Below are 17,678 nucleotides of genomic sequence, written 5' to 3'. Positions count from 1 at the left end.
TATTTATTGGGAAAATGGCACTTTTTCCCCCTGAATTATATACCTATAGCATTTTACCCCCCTAAGTTATTGAAGTGGCTGTTTTTCCCCCTGAAATATTAAATGGACATATTTACCCTTAAACTAAATATTTAATTTATTTTTTTCTCCAACAAATTATGACCATAATTTGGTTCAAACTAAACAAACACTATAGCAACCAAACCGAAATATTCCAATTACAATTTAGAATCGAAATTCGATATTTAGAGTTTATTAAAATCGTGAACAGGAACGGACGGTTCATGTTCCGAAAAAAAAAATAAAATACATTTATTGTTGAATTTAGACTATTTTAAAATAAAAAATAAAATTTTAAAATAAAGACGATTCAAAACCGCGAATCAGATCCGGAACCGCCGGTTCACGGTTCAAGATTCAATTTTTTGATACATAATTTTAATAAATTGACATTTAAATATTGGGTTCTAGATCTGAATTATAACCGTAAACTATTAATTCGATTGCTTTAGTATCCGATTCAATTCAAATCGAACCGTGGTCATCCCTACGTATACGCAATAATTTGTTGGAGTAGTAAAATAAATAAAATGTTTACTTTAAGGGTATAAATGTGAATTTAATATATCAGGGGGAAAAAGCACCACTTTTAGAATAATTGAGGGGGCTAATGTGCTTACCTAAATAATTGAGGGGGAAAAAGTGCTATAAGTATATAACTCAGGGGTAAAAAGTGCCATTTTCCCTTATTTATTTGTATGCAAATTCTCAAGTTTGGCAAAAATTTACCAATTTTGAGGAATTGGTCTTTCATTTAATGGATTTCAATCTTCTATTAATTATAATTTATAATGAGGGAATCAACCCGTCGGGCCCTCCCTAATTGCCAATCAACATCGTTCAGGTAAATAATTGGACACTTGTTCAATAATATAATATATGATGGCAAAAATTTACCAATTTTGAGGAATTGGTCTTTCATTTAATGGATTTCAATCTTCTATTAATTATAATGAGGGAATCAACCCCTCGGGCCCTCCCTAATTGCCAACAATAGTTATGATGTGCAACCGAATGCACCATGCACATGGTGTATACAATGCAAATTGACGTCGTTTTGATTAAAAACGCGCGTCCTACTTTAAAAAAAAATTCAGGTTTGATTTTCGGCAATATCATTATTGTGGATATATAGTTATGAATTTCTGGATATATAGTTATGAATTTATGGATATTTACTTCATTCATTGTGGATATTTACTTCATTCATTCACTGTGGATATATAGTTATGAATTTATGGATATTTAGTTCATTCATTGTGGATATTTATAGGGCTGTGCAATATCCGACCGCCCCGAATTTTCCATCCGACCCGAAAACCGAAACCACACTTTGTATGGATAACCGTATCCGAAGTATGGATATCCGACCCAAACCGAATAACATGCCGGGTTGATTAATTCGGATAGGGTAGTATAATATGCTACCCGATCCGTCCGAACATCCGAAAAAAATTAGGGTTAGATTAAAATACATCTAAACGACGTCGTTTTGATTATATATATATGTTAATAAGATGATACCCTAGACCGGTCATTCCTCCATTCTCCCCTGCGCAGCTGCTTTCTTCTTTGTTCTTGTATCTTCTCTCTCTCTCTCTCTTAGTTTCTCTACTCACCATTCTCACAATTTTTGTATCTTCTTTCCTTCTCAAATCTCAGTTCACAATCCTTTACTTCTCTCAATTTCTCTACCCACCAATAATTCTTGTATCTTCTCTCCTTCTCAGTTTTCAATCCTCTCACAGAGTCACAATCTCACTCTCTGACACTCTCAGTTCTCGAATCTCTACTCCGATGGCTCATTCTTGGTGGTTCGATAGATCGGTGGTGACAGGTTGAAGCCGGAAGCCCAACGTCAGAGTCTCAAATGGTTGTAGTCTCGTAGGAACCCTTGTTTTCTGAGAAATTTTTGGAAAAAAAACGAAGTAATCGCAAATCCTAGTTTATTTTTATTTTTTTTATTATTTATTCATCTTATTTTGAATTTTTGATATACTGTGTTCATGTGTTGTATACATGGTATATTTGTATATAGTGTGAAAACAGAATACTGTGTTGTATACGTTGAAAATTTTAAGTTTATTTACTTTTGAGTATTTTTTGTTTAAATAAATCCGAACAACACCGAAATCCGATATAATAAATCCGAATCCGAAAATGTATATATCCGCCGGTTTAGTTTAAAAAATTTTACGGATTGGGTAAGCTGAATATAAACCGAAATCCGAACGGGTTGACGGTTCGTATATCCGAACAGTCCGAACCCGCCCGATGCTCAGGCCTAGATATTTAGTCCAATCATTGTGGATATTTAGTTCATTCATTGTGGATATTTAGTTCATTCATTGTGGATTTTTACTTCATTCATTCACTGTGGATATATAGTTATGAATTTATGGATATATAAAAATGTTATTGCCGGGAATCGAACCTGATTTCTTCTTTAAGTGGGATGCGCGTTTTTTAACCAAAACGACGTCGTTTTGCATCGAATGCATCATGCGCATGGTGCATTTCGGTTGCACAACATAATTTGCGAATTGCCAATCAACATCGTTCAGGTAAAAAAATTGGACTCTTGACTATTATGTACTCATGTTCAAAAACAAAAAAAATATAAATTTGATTACCAATGACAAAAAATTAAGTCGAATGATCAAATGTGATAATGTTTTAAAAATTGTGAGATAAAATGTGAAAAAGTAATACTCAAAGACTAAATGTGGAAATATAGTCCAATAGTTATAAGAAAAAAGTTTTTTTTTTTAAATCCTCGTATACCAAATTAAAAGATGCAAATTATATCGCGCACATTGTGCGCCCTGGCTAAAATGACGTCGTTTTGGTCTCTTTTTTTTTTTTTCTTTTTTTCTTTTTTTAGAAATTTCGTTTCCCGTTTCTACCGTTAACTTCAAAAAAAAAAAAAAAATCTCATATTTTGATTGTACATAAACTTATAACAGAATACACATAATCTAACATAATACATAATACACATAAACTCATAACAAAATATACATAAACTCTTAATAAAATACACATAAACTCTTAATAGAATACACATAAACTCTTAACAGAATACACATAAACTATTAACATATTTAACATTATACATATAAAATCTGAACATAAAAAACACCATCGTTTTGATCAGGGCGCACAATATGGTGAACGATACAACGATTGATTAACAGATACTTTTAACTTTCAACTTATTATTTTATATATATCATGTTACGGCCGGTGAAGTTAATGGAGAAATTAGAAAGATGAGAAATATTTGTAAAATAGTATAAAAATGTATGTGATTAAATAGTATATATTTGACTCCTACAAATTTTGAAAAACCTTTTTATATACAATGTTTGATGTTGAATTATTTTGGGAAGCGAAGTTAGAAATTTTCTCCAGTGAGGGTAAAAATTTAAAACAAATGATGTTTTCTATTTGAATCATTTTATCAAAATAATTATGTTTCATATTTTGTTATGAATATTTTTTTATAAATTTTTGATATAATTTATTTTTTGTTACATCCAACAATATTCATATGGCAAATTATGTTGTGGAATCGTGCCCACCTTGCAAGGTGGTGGGCACGATTCCACAACGGTGAAAACGACGTCATTCTAATTTTTTTTAAAAAAAATTGTTTTTCACTTGTCGTTAACAGCGTTTCTCTCTTCGCAATCGCACAGTTTAGAAATTATGAATCTACTGTATTTAAATTATGAATCTACAGTATTAGGTTTGTGAACATGTGATAGAGCTATATGTTAATAATTTTATAAATATATGTTCATAATTATAGAGCTATATGTTCATAATTTTCGATGTTCATATTTAGAGATGGAAATGGGTCGGGTGTGGGTCGGGGGAGGGCTACATCCATCACCCGACCCATCTTATATTTTCTCCACCCACCCGCATCTCCAACCCGCGCATCGGGTGGACATTTTCAAAATCTACCCCCAACCCGTCGGGTGCGGTTACCCACCACTTATCATCCTATAATTTTTTTTCAAAAAATAATATTTAAATTACTTACACATAATAAAATAATAAAATTAATTAGTGATACTAATATAAAACATAAAATAATAGAAATATTTAAATATAATAACTAAATTGTTAATTTTTTAAAATAAGCATAGTAGTTTAGATATAAAAAATTGTAAAATGATACACGAAGTTATATAAACTTTCATAAATAACTATATACTAATACTTATTTTACTATTATATATATATATATATATATATATATATATATATATATATATATATATATATAAACACATACATGGTGGGTCAGGTGGGGTTCTAGGCGGGTTTTGTACAAAGAACTCGAATCCAACCCGACCCATTGCGGGTTTACTTTTTTAAGACTCACCCCTGACCCACCACCCACCATCACCCCAAAAAAACCCGATCAATGTGAAGTGGATTCGGGTGGATATCCGCGAGGCAGATTGAAATTGCCATCCCTATTCATATTCCCAATTGTTGAACTCTGTATTCACAAATCACAGAACTATATTGAAATATATATAAGCGCAGCACACAATGATGTTGAAATTGACGTTGTAACACAAACGATCTGTAACTCAGTTCGGGCAAACAACCCTAATCTGCGAGGCACTTCTCAATTTGATTTACCTAAATCCACTAAAAGCTCAATATTTGAAGTACACTGTTTGTAACCTAAGATTACACAATAGAATGATCTTTCCTACCAAACTATTGAACCTAAACACATGTACTACTTTCTAGGGAAATTTAGTATCCTATTCTCAAATACTCTCATACCTCACAAGATTAATGTTGAATGCTTGAGTTCTACAATAAAGGATAATCCCTATTTATAGTAACTACTCCTAACAGATTTGTGAATAACAAAGCTATTCCTAATCAAACTAGAACTAGAAAAACTTCAATAACAATTCCCTTTAGGATTAGTATTCTTCATTAGCTATTCCTCTTATATCTGATATTCCTTTATAGAACTCGAATTCTTTTTGCACATAACTTTGACAAAACACTTTGAGTTAACATATATGTTCATAATTTGATAACTATACTGTTTAGAAATTATGAATCTACAGTACAGAAATTATGAATCTACAGTACAGATGTTATGAATCTGCAGTATAGAAATTATAAATCTACTGTATAGAAATTATGAATCTACTGTATTTAAATTATGAATCTACGGTTTAAAATTATGAATCTACAGTATAGATTTTTTGAATCGACAGTATAGAAATTATGAATCTACAGTATAAAAATTATGGAGAATAACGGCGCTACTAACGGCACCGTTACTCAACCACATGAAAACGGTGTTGTTTGGAACCGTGCCCACCTTACAAGATGGGCACGGTTCCACAACATAATGATCCTATTTATGTAACTTCAAACTATCTTTTTTGTTTTAATATCTTGCCGCCGCTCGGATTTTGGTAAATTATGCTATGCATCCGTGCGTCCTACTTAAAAAAAAAGAAAAAAAAAAAAACAGTTTCTATTCCCACTAACAACATTATGTTATTCATTTTTTAGTTCATTCATTCTGGATTTTTACGTATGAAATTCTGGAAGTTATGCAATTCTGGATGTATAGTTATGCAATTCTGGATGTGTAGTTATGCAATTCTAGATTTATAGTTATGAAGTTATGGATGTGTAGTTATGCAATTCTGGATGTATAGTTATGAAGTTATAGATATAGTTATGCAATTCTGGATTTATAGTTATGAAATTATGGGTGTGTAGTTATGTAATTCTGGATGTATAGTTATAAAATTATGGATGTGTAGTTATGGAATTCTGAATATTTTTTTTTTTTTTAAATTTAGACGTCAAAACAACGTCGTTTTTGCATCCATATGCACCATGCATGGTGCATACGGATGCACAGCATAACTAACGATCAATCATTATTGCGTGGACCATGGTTTACACAAGTTGTGTGGACTATTATTTTATCTACTGTAAAATAATGTACATTCAGTATAAAAATAATATACATTCAATGCAAAAATAATGTACATTGTATTCACGGAATGTACATTATTTTTGTTCTGAGTGTACATTATATTGTATAATGTACATTCAGTACAAAAATAATGTACATTTAATATATTAAAAATATACTTTTTGTTATGGTCCTCATAACATTGTGTGGACCATAATTTGTCCATAACGATTGTCGATTTTTTTCTTTGGGTCCATCGGATAGTTATGCTGTGCATCCGTATGCACCATGCATGGTGCATACGGATGCCAAAACGACGTCGTTTTATTAAAAAACGCGCGTCTCCCCTTTAAAAAAAATTCAGGTTCGATTCCCAGCAACAACATTATATTGTTCATTCATTATGGAATTTTAGTTCATAGATTATGGAATTATAGTTCATTGATTATGGAATTATAGTTCATCGATTATGGAATTGTAGTTCATCGATTCTGAAATTTTAGTTTATAGATTATGGAATTTTAGTTCATTCATTCTGAAATTTTTAGTTCATAGATTAGATTATGGAATTATAGTTCATCAATTATGGAATTATAGTTCATCGATTTGGAATTATAGTTCATCGATTATGGAATTTTAGTTTATATGTTGTTGCTGGGAATCGAACCTGATTTTTTTTTTTAAAGGAAAAACGAACGTTTAATTAAAACGACGTCGTTTTTGCATCTGTATGCACCATGCATGGTGCATACGGATGCACAGCATAATTTGCCGGGTCCATCCCTGACTGGGCCGTATTTGGGTTTTGGATTTAGTTTCCTGTTTATGGGTTGTATTTCTTGTGCTATAAACTTTTTGGACAAATTAAAAATATTTTGTTATAAAAAATGCAAATTCATATTCTTTGCTCCGATTTCTTTATATATATACATACACTTCTTTAGTGGATTACTTTTTATTCAAATTATTTTATCTAATTAATTATATTTTATATTTTGTTTTGAATTTTTTTATCTCATATTGATGTATTTTAATTTTTTTCATCCTAATTAACAATATTGATAATTTAGTCTGTAAGTATTTTTTTATTTTCAAAAGACCATATCCACACAATTGTGTAAACCACAAATAAAAAGTACATTTTAATATACTAAAAGTACATTATTTGTGTACTGAAAGTACATTTTTTGAAGGTACATTATTTAAGCCCTGAAAATACATTATTTTATATATACAATTAAATAATATATTTTCAGTACATAAATAATATACTTTTAATATATTAAAAGTATACTTGATATTCATGGTACACAGTTTAATGGTATTGGACCCACTTCCATTTAGGTTGGTTCCCTTTTTAGGGTTCCGATTAATCTTATTTTGGAATAAAATTTGTTGGTATTTTCCATATTTGCTTGAAAGTGGGGCCTACCAAAAATTAATACTAGATGCTTTTATTTCGTGTGCCCGGTGGGAGTAAAGAAGTGCGCCCAGCTGGCGCGTGCAGACATTTCATGCGTTGTTTATGATATTTTTTTTATTTTTGAAATCAGAATTTTATGATATAAATTTTATTTTATTTTTATATCTTCTCATCTTCTCTTTCCTAATCACACTCACAAAACTTTCTAAAAACCACATCAAAATCACCACTATTATGCCCTAATAGATAGTATATAAACTATCAATGACAAGTACATAATGTGTCAAATTTAATTTGATAATTGTTTACACATAATATGATAGTTACAGATATAAAAACTATCCAGCAAATACAATACTGAATATTATTTTTGGATCTAGTGCATGGTATAATTTGTTCAAGTAGTCTATAAAACATTATATTCACCATACATTTAGAATCCTCTCCCTATCATTTTCTCAACCTGAATTGAAGTAGCTCTTCGGTCGTCTCTTCCTTTTCTCCTTCTCTGTTTATTTGCTCCTGCCGGCTCGATCAAGAACTAAGAAAATGTCTGGCAGTGGCAGCAAGGACGAAAATAAGGTGCCGTTATTAGACTATTCATCGGCCCAGGTCGTCAAAAATAACATTGAAGAAGAAGAAGAAGACGACGATCGGAAGAAGTTTTTGGGGAGGTTTTGGGTTGAATCAAAGAAGCTATGGCAGATCGTGGGCCCGGCTATCTTCAGCCGTATTGCTTCGTACTCCATGTTAGTGATCACCCAAGCATTCGCCGGCCACCTGGGAGATCTCGAACTGGCGGCCATGTCTATCGCCTGCAACGTGGTTTTGGGGTTCGACTTCGGGCTGATGCTGGGCATGGCTAGCGCCCTGGAGACGCTGTGCGGGCAAGCGTTCGGGGCGAAAAGGTATGACATGTTGGGGATATATCTGCAGCGGTCGTGGGTGGTTCTGTTTATGTGCTGTGTGGTGATGCTGCCGTTGTTTTTCTTCGCGACGCCGGTGCTGAGGGCGCTGGGGCAGGCGGAGGACGTGTCGGAGCTGTCGGGGGTGGTGGTGATGGCGTTCCTGCCGCTGCATTTCTGCTTTGCGTTTCATTTCCCGTTGCAGAGGTTCCTGCAGAGCCAGCTTAAGAACTCGGTGATTGCTTGGGTGAGTTTTGTGGCTCTCATCCTGCATATTCTCCTCAGCTGGCTCATTGTTTACCGCTTCCAGCTCGGAATCATCGCCACCGCCTTGACCCTGAACTTCTCTTGGTCCGTCATCTTCTTTGCGCTGCTTGCCTACACCGTTTGCGGCGGCTGCCCCCTTACCTGGCCGGGATTCTCCATGGAAGCTTTCACTGGCCTTTGGGACTTCTTTAAACTCTCTGTTTCATCCGGAATCATGCTATGGTACTTATGCTATTTTTTTTTTTTTTTCACCTTATTCTTTTTCTCATCAAATTACAATATATTTTTTTTTTACCTAATTCTCTCCTCCCAGCCAAACATCGGGTTAGACTCTAATAATTGAAGAACGAACAACTGTTTAACTTTTCAAATGGTCAACATTAACAGGCCAAATTTAGTTTCGATCTGACTGGTTTGTTTTTGTTTTGTGGCTTATTTTGAAACGGAATGGATATAACATACAGCTTGGAAAATTGGTACTACAGAATTTTGATAGTGATGACAGGGAATTTGGAGAATGCTAAAATTGCCATTGATGCGTTGTCAATATGGTAAGCAACTATCTTGTGACTTGTCACGTATTTAATTACTCCGATTCATCAATATATAATGATGATGATGATATTTGCCAACTAAATTGAATATATAAAGTTTTCGACACTGACCCCCTATATATGATTCTGTTTTCACTCTTTGCAGTATGAACATTAACGGCTGGGAAATGATGATTCCTCTTGGTTTCTTCGCTGGAACTGGGTATGTACCTGCTAACTAACCTACCTTTAATGCTACTTTAATTTCTTTCTTTAAGTCTAACCATCTAGTATTTGTATCACGAGAAAAGTGGTAGCTATTCCTTGATAGTTCACTTAGTCTCATAAACTATACAAGAGAGGCTCGTGTCACGGGATAAGGTGATGAGAAGGTGATTGGTAGATGCTAGTTAGCTCCACAAACTGTCGGGTCAGGATGTGGGTGTCTGGAGTGGGTAATTCCACCTTTTTGTCACACTAAAATGAAATGAAAACTTGAGATTGTGTATGTAATTAATTAAAGACGTGGACATGTTGTCTTGTTACGTGGAGGGTACAAGGATTGAAGTCCAAATTGAATTGATATACTGATCCTTTGTTCCACACGCATGATTCACATGGATATTTATGAATAATGCAACAACAACATTAATTAGCAACATGTTATATTGTTATGATTGCAATGCAACATTATTTTGGTACTATTGTTTTGACTTGCATCTATATATATACACGTACAGTGTTAGGGTAGCCAATGAGTTGGGAGCGGGGAATGGAAAAGGAGCAAAGTTCGCCGCATTTGTATCAGTATCACACTCCATGATAATTGGTCTCTTCTTCTGGCTGCTAATCCTAACCTTCGACAACCAGCTTGCCCTAATTTTCTCCTCTAGTCAAACCGTTCTCCAAGTTGTTCATGACCTCTCATTCCTCTTAGCATCCACCGTTCTTCTCAATAGCATTCAACCAATCCTATCAGGTGTGTGTGTATGTGTGTGTGTGTCTATATATATATATATATATATATATATATATATATATATATATATATATATATATATATATATATATATATATATATATATATATATATAGTTTCATTTGACTACTAGAATTGGAGGCTTGTTCGGAAATGCTGACGTTAAAAAACATTACAGGGGTGGCTGTTGGATCAGGATGGCAAGCATATGTAGCATACATAAACCTTGGGTGCTACTATTTGGTTGGAGTCCCTCTTGGCATTATGATGGAATGGGTTTTCCACCAAGGTGTCAAGGTACCTACATAAGTTATTAGCAAATATTAAATCGATAGTGAAATTGTACGTTTATTATTTTATACTCAATACGTGCGCGGATGGATACTGCAGGGTATATGGGCTGGGATGATCTTTGGTGGAACCGCGGTGCAAACTATAATCTTGTGTATAATCACCATAAGATGTGATTGGGAAAAAGAGGTAATTAAAGCCTTGATTTAGGATATGCATATATGCTTTCAATGGATTTTTTTTTTTAAATAAATTTTTGGCAGTTTTACTTATTTTGTATTGTTTTGTTTTGTTTTTACGTTGAAATGCAGGCTCAGAAGGCGAATAACCACGTTAAGAAGTGGGAAAGCGTGGGTCATGGCGCCTCGTAAAAGTTTATAATTTTCATTTGTTAATATATATTCATATAATATATGATGGCGAAAATTTACCAATTTTGAGGAATTGGTCTTTCATTTAATGGATTTCAATTTCTATTAATTATTATTATTATTATTATTATTATTATATTATTATATTATAAGAGCCAATCAACATTGTTCACGCCAGAAATTGGACTCTTGTGCCAACCAAATAACACTTTTAAGTTTCAACCCACTACATTCTTTTATTTGATCCATGATTTTTAAAATCTTGTTACATTTGATCTCATACCCTAATTTTTTATTATCCTAACTATATTTTTTAGATGAAAATATCATAGAAAATGACAACTTTATCCTACAGGATAAATTACTAGATTATTATGTATTCATGTTTAAAAACATAAAGATATAAATTTAGTCACCAATGACAAAAAATTAAGCCGAATGGTCAAATGTGATAATGTTTTAAAAATTATGGGATAAAATATGAAAAAGTAATACTCGAAGACCAAATATGAAAATATTTCAATAGTCATGGGATAAAAAAATTTTATTAAAAAATCCTCCTATACCAAATTAAAAGACACTTTTAGCTTTCAACTTATTATTTTATATATATCATGTTACAGTGAAGTTAATGGAAATTTAGGAAGAAGAGAAATATTTGTAAAATAGTATAATAATGTATGTGATTACATAGTATATTTGACTCCTACAAATTTTGAAAAATCTCTTTATATACCATGTTTAATGTTGAATTACTTTTGGGGGCCTAGCCTAAAATTTTTTACAGTGAGGGCGAAAAATTAAAACAAATGATGTATTGATAATCATCATCAATGTAAAACAACTTTATATCAACTGACATTATCCCTTTATTTATCGTACACCCTAAAATTGGGCAAATTATACCGTGAATCCGTGTCTATATTGCATTATAAAGGCTAATTCAAAATGACATTCAGATTATGTATCTATAGTTAACCGATTATGTGCAAGCAGATAAAATGAAAGCACATAATGTGTTAACTACAAACACATAATATGTTAACTGCATGTCCATATTATGTTATTAACATATTATGTATATGTAGTTAAAACGTTATGCGCTTTCATTTTATTTACATGAACATAATTTATTAACTAAAAACACATAATATATTAATTGTAAATCCATAATTTTTAAATAAGGAGTACACAATATAAAATAGACCATAGTACACGATATAATGAATGTATGTTGACCGGATTCACATTAAATATGACAACATCGGTCTAGTTACAGCTGAGCTCAGCCAGTGAAGAATTGGGTCAGTGGACTGTTATACCTGCCCTAATCTCCTTATTAAAATTACGTACAACTAACTAAATAATCTTTAATTTGTGTACACTCTGATCAGCAAAGTTCATCTTCCAACAATTTTGTGAAGCATTGTACTTCATCCTTAATACCATCATTGTACTTCAAACAATAATTTTTACATAATCAATACAATGATTAATTAATGTTTTAATTACGCCCATGAGAAAGCAGCAAAAATTCTAATTAAAAAGTCACTTGTTCAATTTTATTTTAATTGTTGTTTGTAATTTGTAAATATACCTATAAACTATTTTTTTTAATTAAGCAAGCTGGCATTGAATTGTCAACATGTTATAACTTATAAGAACTTACAATCAATATTATTCTAAGAATTATAATATTTAATTTTACGAATTAGGTTATTATATAATGAGATCCAAGTCTTTCCTATATTCACGTACGCCTGTTCCAAGTTCTAAATAGTATCAGATCGAGGTACGTAGAAATGTCCGGCAATGTCATATCGGTGGAGAATAAGGTTCCTTTGTTAACCTCGTCGTCATCGGAGGTTGACCGACATCATCCGGAACCCCATCACGCGACCGACGACACAAATCTTTCACGAAGAATTTGGGTAGAAACGAAGAAGCTATGGCACATAGTAGGACCCGCCATCTTCACCCGAGTCTCTTCTTATTCCATGATGGTTATCACCCAAGCTTTCGCCGGCCATATTGGCGATGTTGAACTCGCTGCTATTTCTATCACCACCAACCTCATCCTCGGCTTCAACTTCGGCCTCATGGTAATCCCAAACTTATATTCTTTCTAATAACATCATTAAGGTTAATTCTTTAATGTTTTTGCTGGGCGGAGACTGGTAAAAACCAAGTCTAACACTGGGTAGTTAGGTGAGGAAATTGTTGGTCAGAGGCTAACACTCAGTGTCTGGAAAATGTTGGGCAGAGACTGGTAAGAGTTTAAAGGCCAAGTCTAGCACCCAGTGTCTGAAAAATGTGATCGCTGTCTATAATTAAATAAAGTTAGGCCTTGCTACTAATTATAGTTTTTGGCGTAAGTGATTAACAGTTTTAATGTGTGTGGTTTTAAGCTTGGGATGGCGAGTGCGTTAGAGACGCTATGTGGGCAAGCATACGGCGCAAAAAGGTATCACATGTTGGGTATATATCTACAACGTTGTTGGGTAGTTCTATGGCTGGTCGGTATAGCGATGATTCCGTTGTATGTGAACGCGACGGCGGTGTTGAAGCTACTGGGGCAGCCGGAGGACGTGGCGGAGCTGTCCGGGGCGGTGGCGCTAGCGTTCCTTCCGCTTCAATTCTCCTTCGCGTCATGGTTTCCTATGCAGAGGTGCTTGCAGAGCCAGCTGAAGAACTTGGTGGTAGCCTGGATAAGTTTTGGGGCCTTAATTGTGCATATTTTAATCAACTGGTTAATTGTGTACCAGTTGAAGCTTGGGATCATCGCCACCGCCCTTGCGCTGTCCTTTTCTTGGTGGCTTATTGTGGTGGGGCTGTTTGTGTACACCGTCTCCGGCGGGTGTCCTCTTACTTGGACTGGTTTCTCCATGGAAGCCTTTTCTGATCTTTGGCCTTTCTTCAAGCTCTCCATATCTTCCGGAATCATGTTATGGTAATCTTTTTTTTTTTTTTTACTAACAAAGTCAACAATCTATATCTGATCTTTTGCACATGGCACAATTATATTTTCTTTTAAGTGATTTTAAGTATTGTTAAGATAAGTTGATTGGGGAGGAAACAAGAATTGACAATACTATACTCGGACAACCTTAGTCAAGATGACTGAGAATACAAATTTGTAATCATAAGATCACTAGTTCAAATCCTAACCTTCTTAGTTTGAGTCAGTCAGCTATGACTAATCTAAGCTATACTGGTTTACCTTTTTTGGGTCATAAGGCGAGATTTATCCGGTGCATATACACTCTAGGGTAGTAGCTTTACCCAAAGAATTGAATTGAGAGTAACATCGTCTAACACTAGGATCAGACCTATATTAATTTTGGTGCTTCCTCTTTGTTCACCTCTTCAAATGGAGCAGCTTGGAGAACTGGTATTACAGGATATTAGTTCTGATGACTGGAAATCTGTATAATGCGAAAATTGCCCTGGATGCATTGTCCATTTGGTAAGTTAACTTTATTATTTTATATTTTTCTTCAATATTCATGGATTAAACTATATAAATCGAGTCTAGTAATCTGTAACAACATCTTCTTGTGTTAAGTACTATTTTACTATGTCTTTTCCGTCCTTACTAATTTTTGGCAGTATGAATATCAATTCCATGGAGCTTATGATTCCTCTAGCCTTCTTTGCTGGAACTGGGTAATGCTTATTTCAATTATTTTCTCTTAATTATTATATCGTTTCTTGCTTTTCATTTCAACTAGTAATTGTCCCGTGCGATGCACGAACTATTATTAAATTAACAAATTTACCAATTAAATTTTTAACCTCATCTGAATTAGCAAAGAAAGTAATGGTTGTGGAAATAGAAAAAACGTACTTGAGTTATTGAGCTCATAATTAGTTTGATTAAAAATGTAAGTATAACTATACAATGTAATATTTAAATAAAACTTGTAAATAAACTAACATGCTATATTTGTCGAAAATCTCCACCAAAAACTTATTCATTTGAAAAAGATTATTTATGTAAGAATTATATTTATTTTATATCTCATTTCTCGTCTTTATATATGTGGAGTCAAATTAATTATAATTGAGGTTTAAATGTACACAAATTATATTAAATATAAAACTTTACCAATTTATTTGAACGTAATAAACTTTTTTCCATACTTCATTATGCTTTAATATATATAGAGATAGATATAGAGTTATAATAATAAAATATAATTTATAAAATATAAATACACTTAATAACTTCAAAAAAGTATGTATAAGGGAGAAGACAAAAAAAATATGTATAAATACATCTACCCATACAATTAATGCATTCATACTTACTAATCTTGTTTCTATCAAAATACATTCACACTTTAGAGTAAAAAAGATATAAAGATAAAATAAAGATATATAAAGATGATTTTATTTGCATAAAAAAAGAGCTAATTAAGAGTTTGCAAATTAAATGCTACCCACTGAGAAGACTTTTTCTCCTCTTCCAACTATTAAAGTGCATGTCTGATTCACGTGTAATATTTAAGGCCAAATAATTAAAAACAGCTGAATAGATCTTTTTTAGCGATACACTAATTGATCACTTACTACTATATAATTGTAAATATCACTATCCTACTTTGAGAATAACGCCGGTAGTCATGATATATTATTATTTCAGACGTACAGCCGGTCAAGTGGTTTTTGCCTTGAAATTTTGAGACTTTAGCCTATTAAAAATGTTACTGCTATTATTTGTAGTTAAGTTATTGCTTCGATAATATAATATCGTATTTCACCGTCACACTAAATTATTGTTGCTACTTTATATGAGGTGATGTTTATTTATCTTTGAAAACATTGAATGTGGTGGTCTACCCTAAACATCTAGTTGTTAAATTTTTAGAATCCAATTAAAAATTTAAACAGACAGTAAAACTATAGGCACCAGCATATATACAGTTGTGACATAATAAGCATGTCCATATATATGTTTCATCTTACTTTTATCATAGTTGATTATTAGTATTGGAAATATTACTTAAATTATATTGGGTTTATATTTGTGTTTGGTGTGTAAAGAGTAAGGGTTGCAAATGAGCTAGGAGCAGGAAATGGAAAGGCAGCGAGGTTTGCATCCATAGTATCAGTGATGGAATCCATAGGGATTGGAATAGTGTTCTGGGTGATAATCATTTTTTTACACAATCAACTTTCCCTCATCTTCACCTCCAGCCAACCTATCTTGGATGAAGTTCACAAACTCTCTCTTCTCTTAGCTTTCACCATTCTCCTCAACAGTGTCCAACCAATTCTTTCAGGTTACCATTAATTATATTAAATTCTTTTTCACATTTTGAGGGATTCATTGTATTAAACATATATGGGATTTAATTTGTAGGAGTTGCGGTTGGTTCGGGATGGCAAGCTTATGTGGCGTACATAAACCTAGGGTGTTACTATCTGCTTGGAGTTCCTTTTGGACTTATATTGGGATGGGTTTTCAATAAAGGAGTCATGGTATTATATGTTGCTTATCTGTTTAATCTTTTAGTTGAATTCGACGTTATATTTTTTAGTTCTTATGCATTTGTACAAGGTTTGAACATCTAGTCTCACGTTGCGGTTTGGTTTTGCAGGGAGTATGGAGTGGAATGATTGGCGGGACTGCAGTTCAAACACTGGTATTGGCTGTAATTACCATTCGAACTGACTGGGATAATGAGGTAACAAATTTTTTAAATGCAGTTGAGTTTCATTTTTGTTTTTTTTTTTTTTTTTTTTTTTTTTGGTTTTAGAAGCTAGGAATTGAATGTGATTGTACTATTTTGATACCAATATTAAATGTGAGTGTTGAAATGCAGGCACGGAAAGCAAATACGCATGTGGAGAAGTGGGATCATGTGAAACCATAAGCTTGTCGTTTGGTTCACAGAATTAAGATTACCTTAGGGAATGTTAGATTGCTGGGATGTTAGATTACTGAGAATGTTAGATTCCTGTGTTTGGTTAAAATTGGAGTATGTAATATAATGATGTTTGGTTTAGGGTTATCTTTTATACACACTATAATATCCTTAACATATTTTTATATATTTTAATAAATTTAAAAATTAAAATAAATAAATAAGATAACGGTATCACCGGTCTAGCCTCTGTGGTTCATGTTCAGTAGAGTCACCATGATTTACATCCTCCCAAATGCTCTGTCGGGCCGGGGTGTGGGGGGCCCTTAGGGTTGGGGTTCAGCATTTTGGAATAATGATTTTAAAATATTAACTAAAATCTTGAACTTGAGAAACAAAATTATTTTATAAGCTAACATAACATAATAAAAATAATATATATATAATTACAAAAATAATTATATATATATATATATATATATATATATATATATAAAATAAACTACCATAACCAAGATTATCTTACATTACATAAGATTTTGAAGGGAATCACATTCCCTTCAAAATCCTATGTGGAGGGAATGTGACATTCCTTGGGAATGTGACATTCCTTGGGAATATTAGATTCCCTAAGATAATATGAACCGAACACCGGAATGTGAACTTTGAAATGTCACATTCCCTTGGTTATGTTATATAACCTGAACCAAACGCCTCTCAATTCATTCGCTTATATCTGGGAAATGCTAGCTATAACTATTGAATATTTATTTTCATTTTATTTTTAAATATTAATGAATTGACTGATTCGCCTGAACTGAAATGATTTGTAATAACAGGTCACTTACTCGGTCTTGAGCTTCATTTCCTCAATTTAACATGTTTGGGGTTTAATTGCACTTTTTAAAAGTTTAGGTGTCTAATTGACTTTTGGTGTAAAGTTTAGGGGTCTATTTGACCATTTTTCCTAATAAGTGTAAAGCTAATTTAAGTAGCTTA

The 17,678-nt window shown here is 32.8% G+C and overlaps 2 protein-coding genes across 3 annotated transcripts in view; both read left to right on the top strand.

The window, feature by feature from the left end:
* Positions 1-10,918, top strand: part of LOC109180455 (protein DETOXIFICATION 27) — a 29,123-nt gene extending 18,205 nt beyond the window's left edge. The window contains exons 1-7 of one of the 2 annotated variants that reach the window (XM_019330051.1): positions 7,942-8,857; positions 9,100-9,186; positions 9,335-9,391; positions 9,909-10,147; positions 10,326-10,444; positions 10,538-10,627; positions 10,750-10,918. In XM_019330051.1, the coding sequence (XP_019185596.1) occupies positions 8,013-8,857; positions 9,100-9,186; positions 9,335-9,391; positions 9,909-10,147; positions 10,326-10,444; positions 10,538-10,627; positions 10,750-10,809 (1,497 nt within the window). In that variant the 5' untranslated portion in view covers positions 7,942-8,012 and the 3' untranslated portion in view covers positions 10,810-10,918. Of the gene's footprint in view, positions 1-7,941; positions 8,858-9,099; positions 9,187-9,334; positions 9,392-9,908; positions 10,148-10,325; positions 10,445-10,537; positions 10,628-10,749 lie in introns of those variants that run through there. The other variant, XM_019330053.1, reaches the window with a different exon arrangement.
* Positions 10,919-12,527: 1,609 nt separating this feature from the next.
* On the top strand, positions 12,528-17,437 carry LOC109180456 (protein DETOXIFICATION 27-like). Its single transcript, XM_019330054.1, has 9 exons — positions 12,528-12,911; positions 13,218-13,759; positions 14,189-14,275; positions 14,419-14,475; positions 15,856-16,094; positions 16,175-16,293; positions 16,413-16,499; positions 16,638-16,692; positions 17,397-17,437. Exons 1-8 carry the CDS (start codon positions 12,612-12,614, stop codon positions 16,686-16,688), a joined length of 1,482 nt encoding a protein of 493 aa, XP_019185599.1. The 5' UTR covers positions 12,528-12,611; the 3' UTR covers positions 16,689-16,692; positions 17,397-17,437.
* The last annotated feature ends 241 nt before the right edge of the window (positions 17,438-17,678 follow it).

This window comes from Ipomoea nil, unplaced genomic scaffold (genome assembly GCF_001879475.1).
Source record: "Ipomoea nil cultivar Tokyo-kokei standard unplaced genomic scaffold, Asagao_1.1 scaffold1026, whole genome shotgun sequence".
In the NCBI taxonomy this organism is placed as follows: Eukaryota; Viridiplantae; Streptophyta; class Magnoliopsida; order Solanales; family Convolvulaceae; genus Ipomoea; species Ipomoea nil.
The sequence above is the reverse complement of the archived record's forward strand: the minus strand, read 5'-3'. Positions and strand labels throughout refer to the sequence as shown.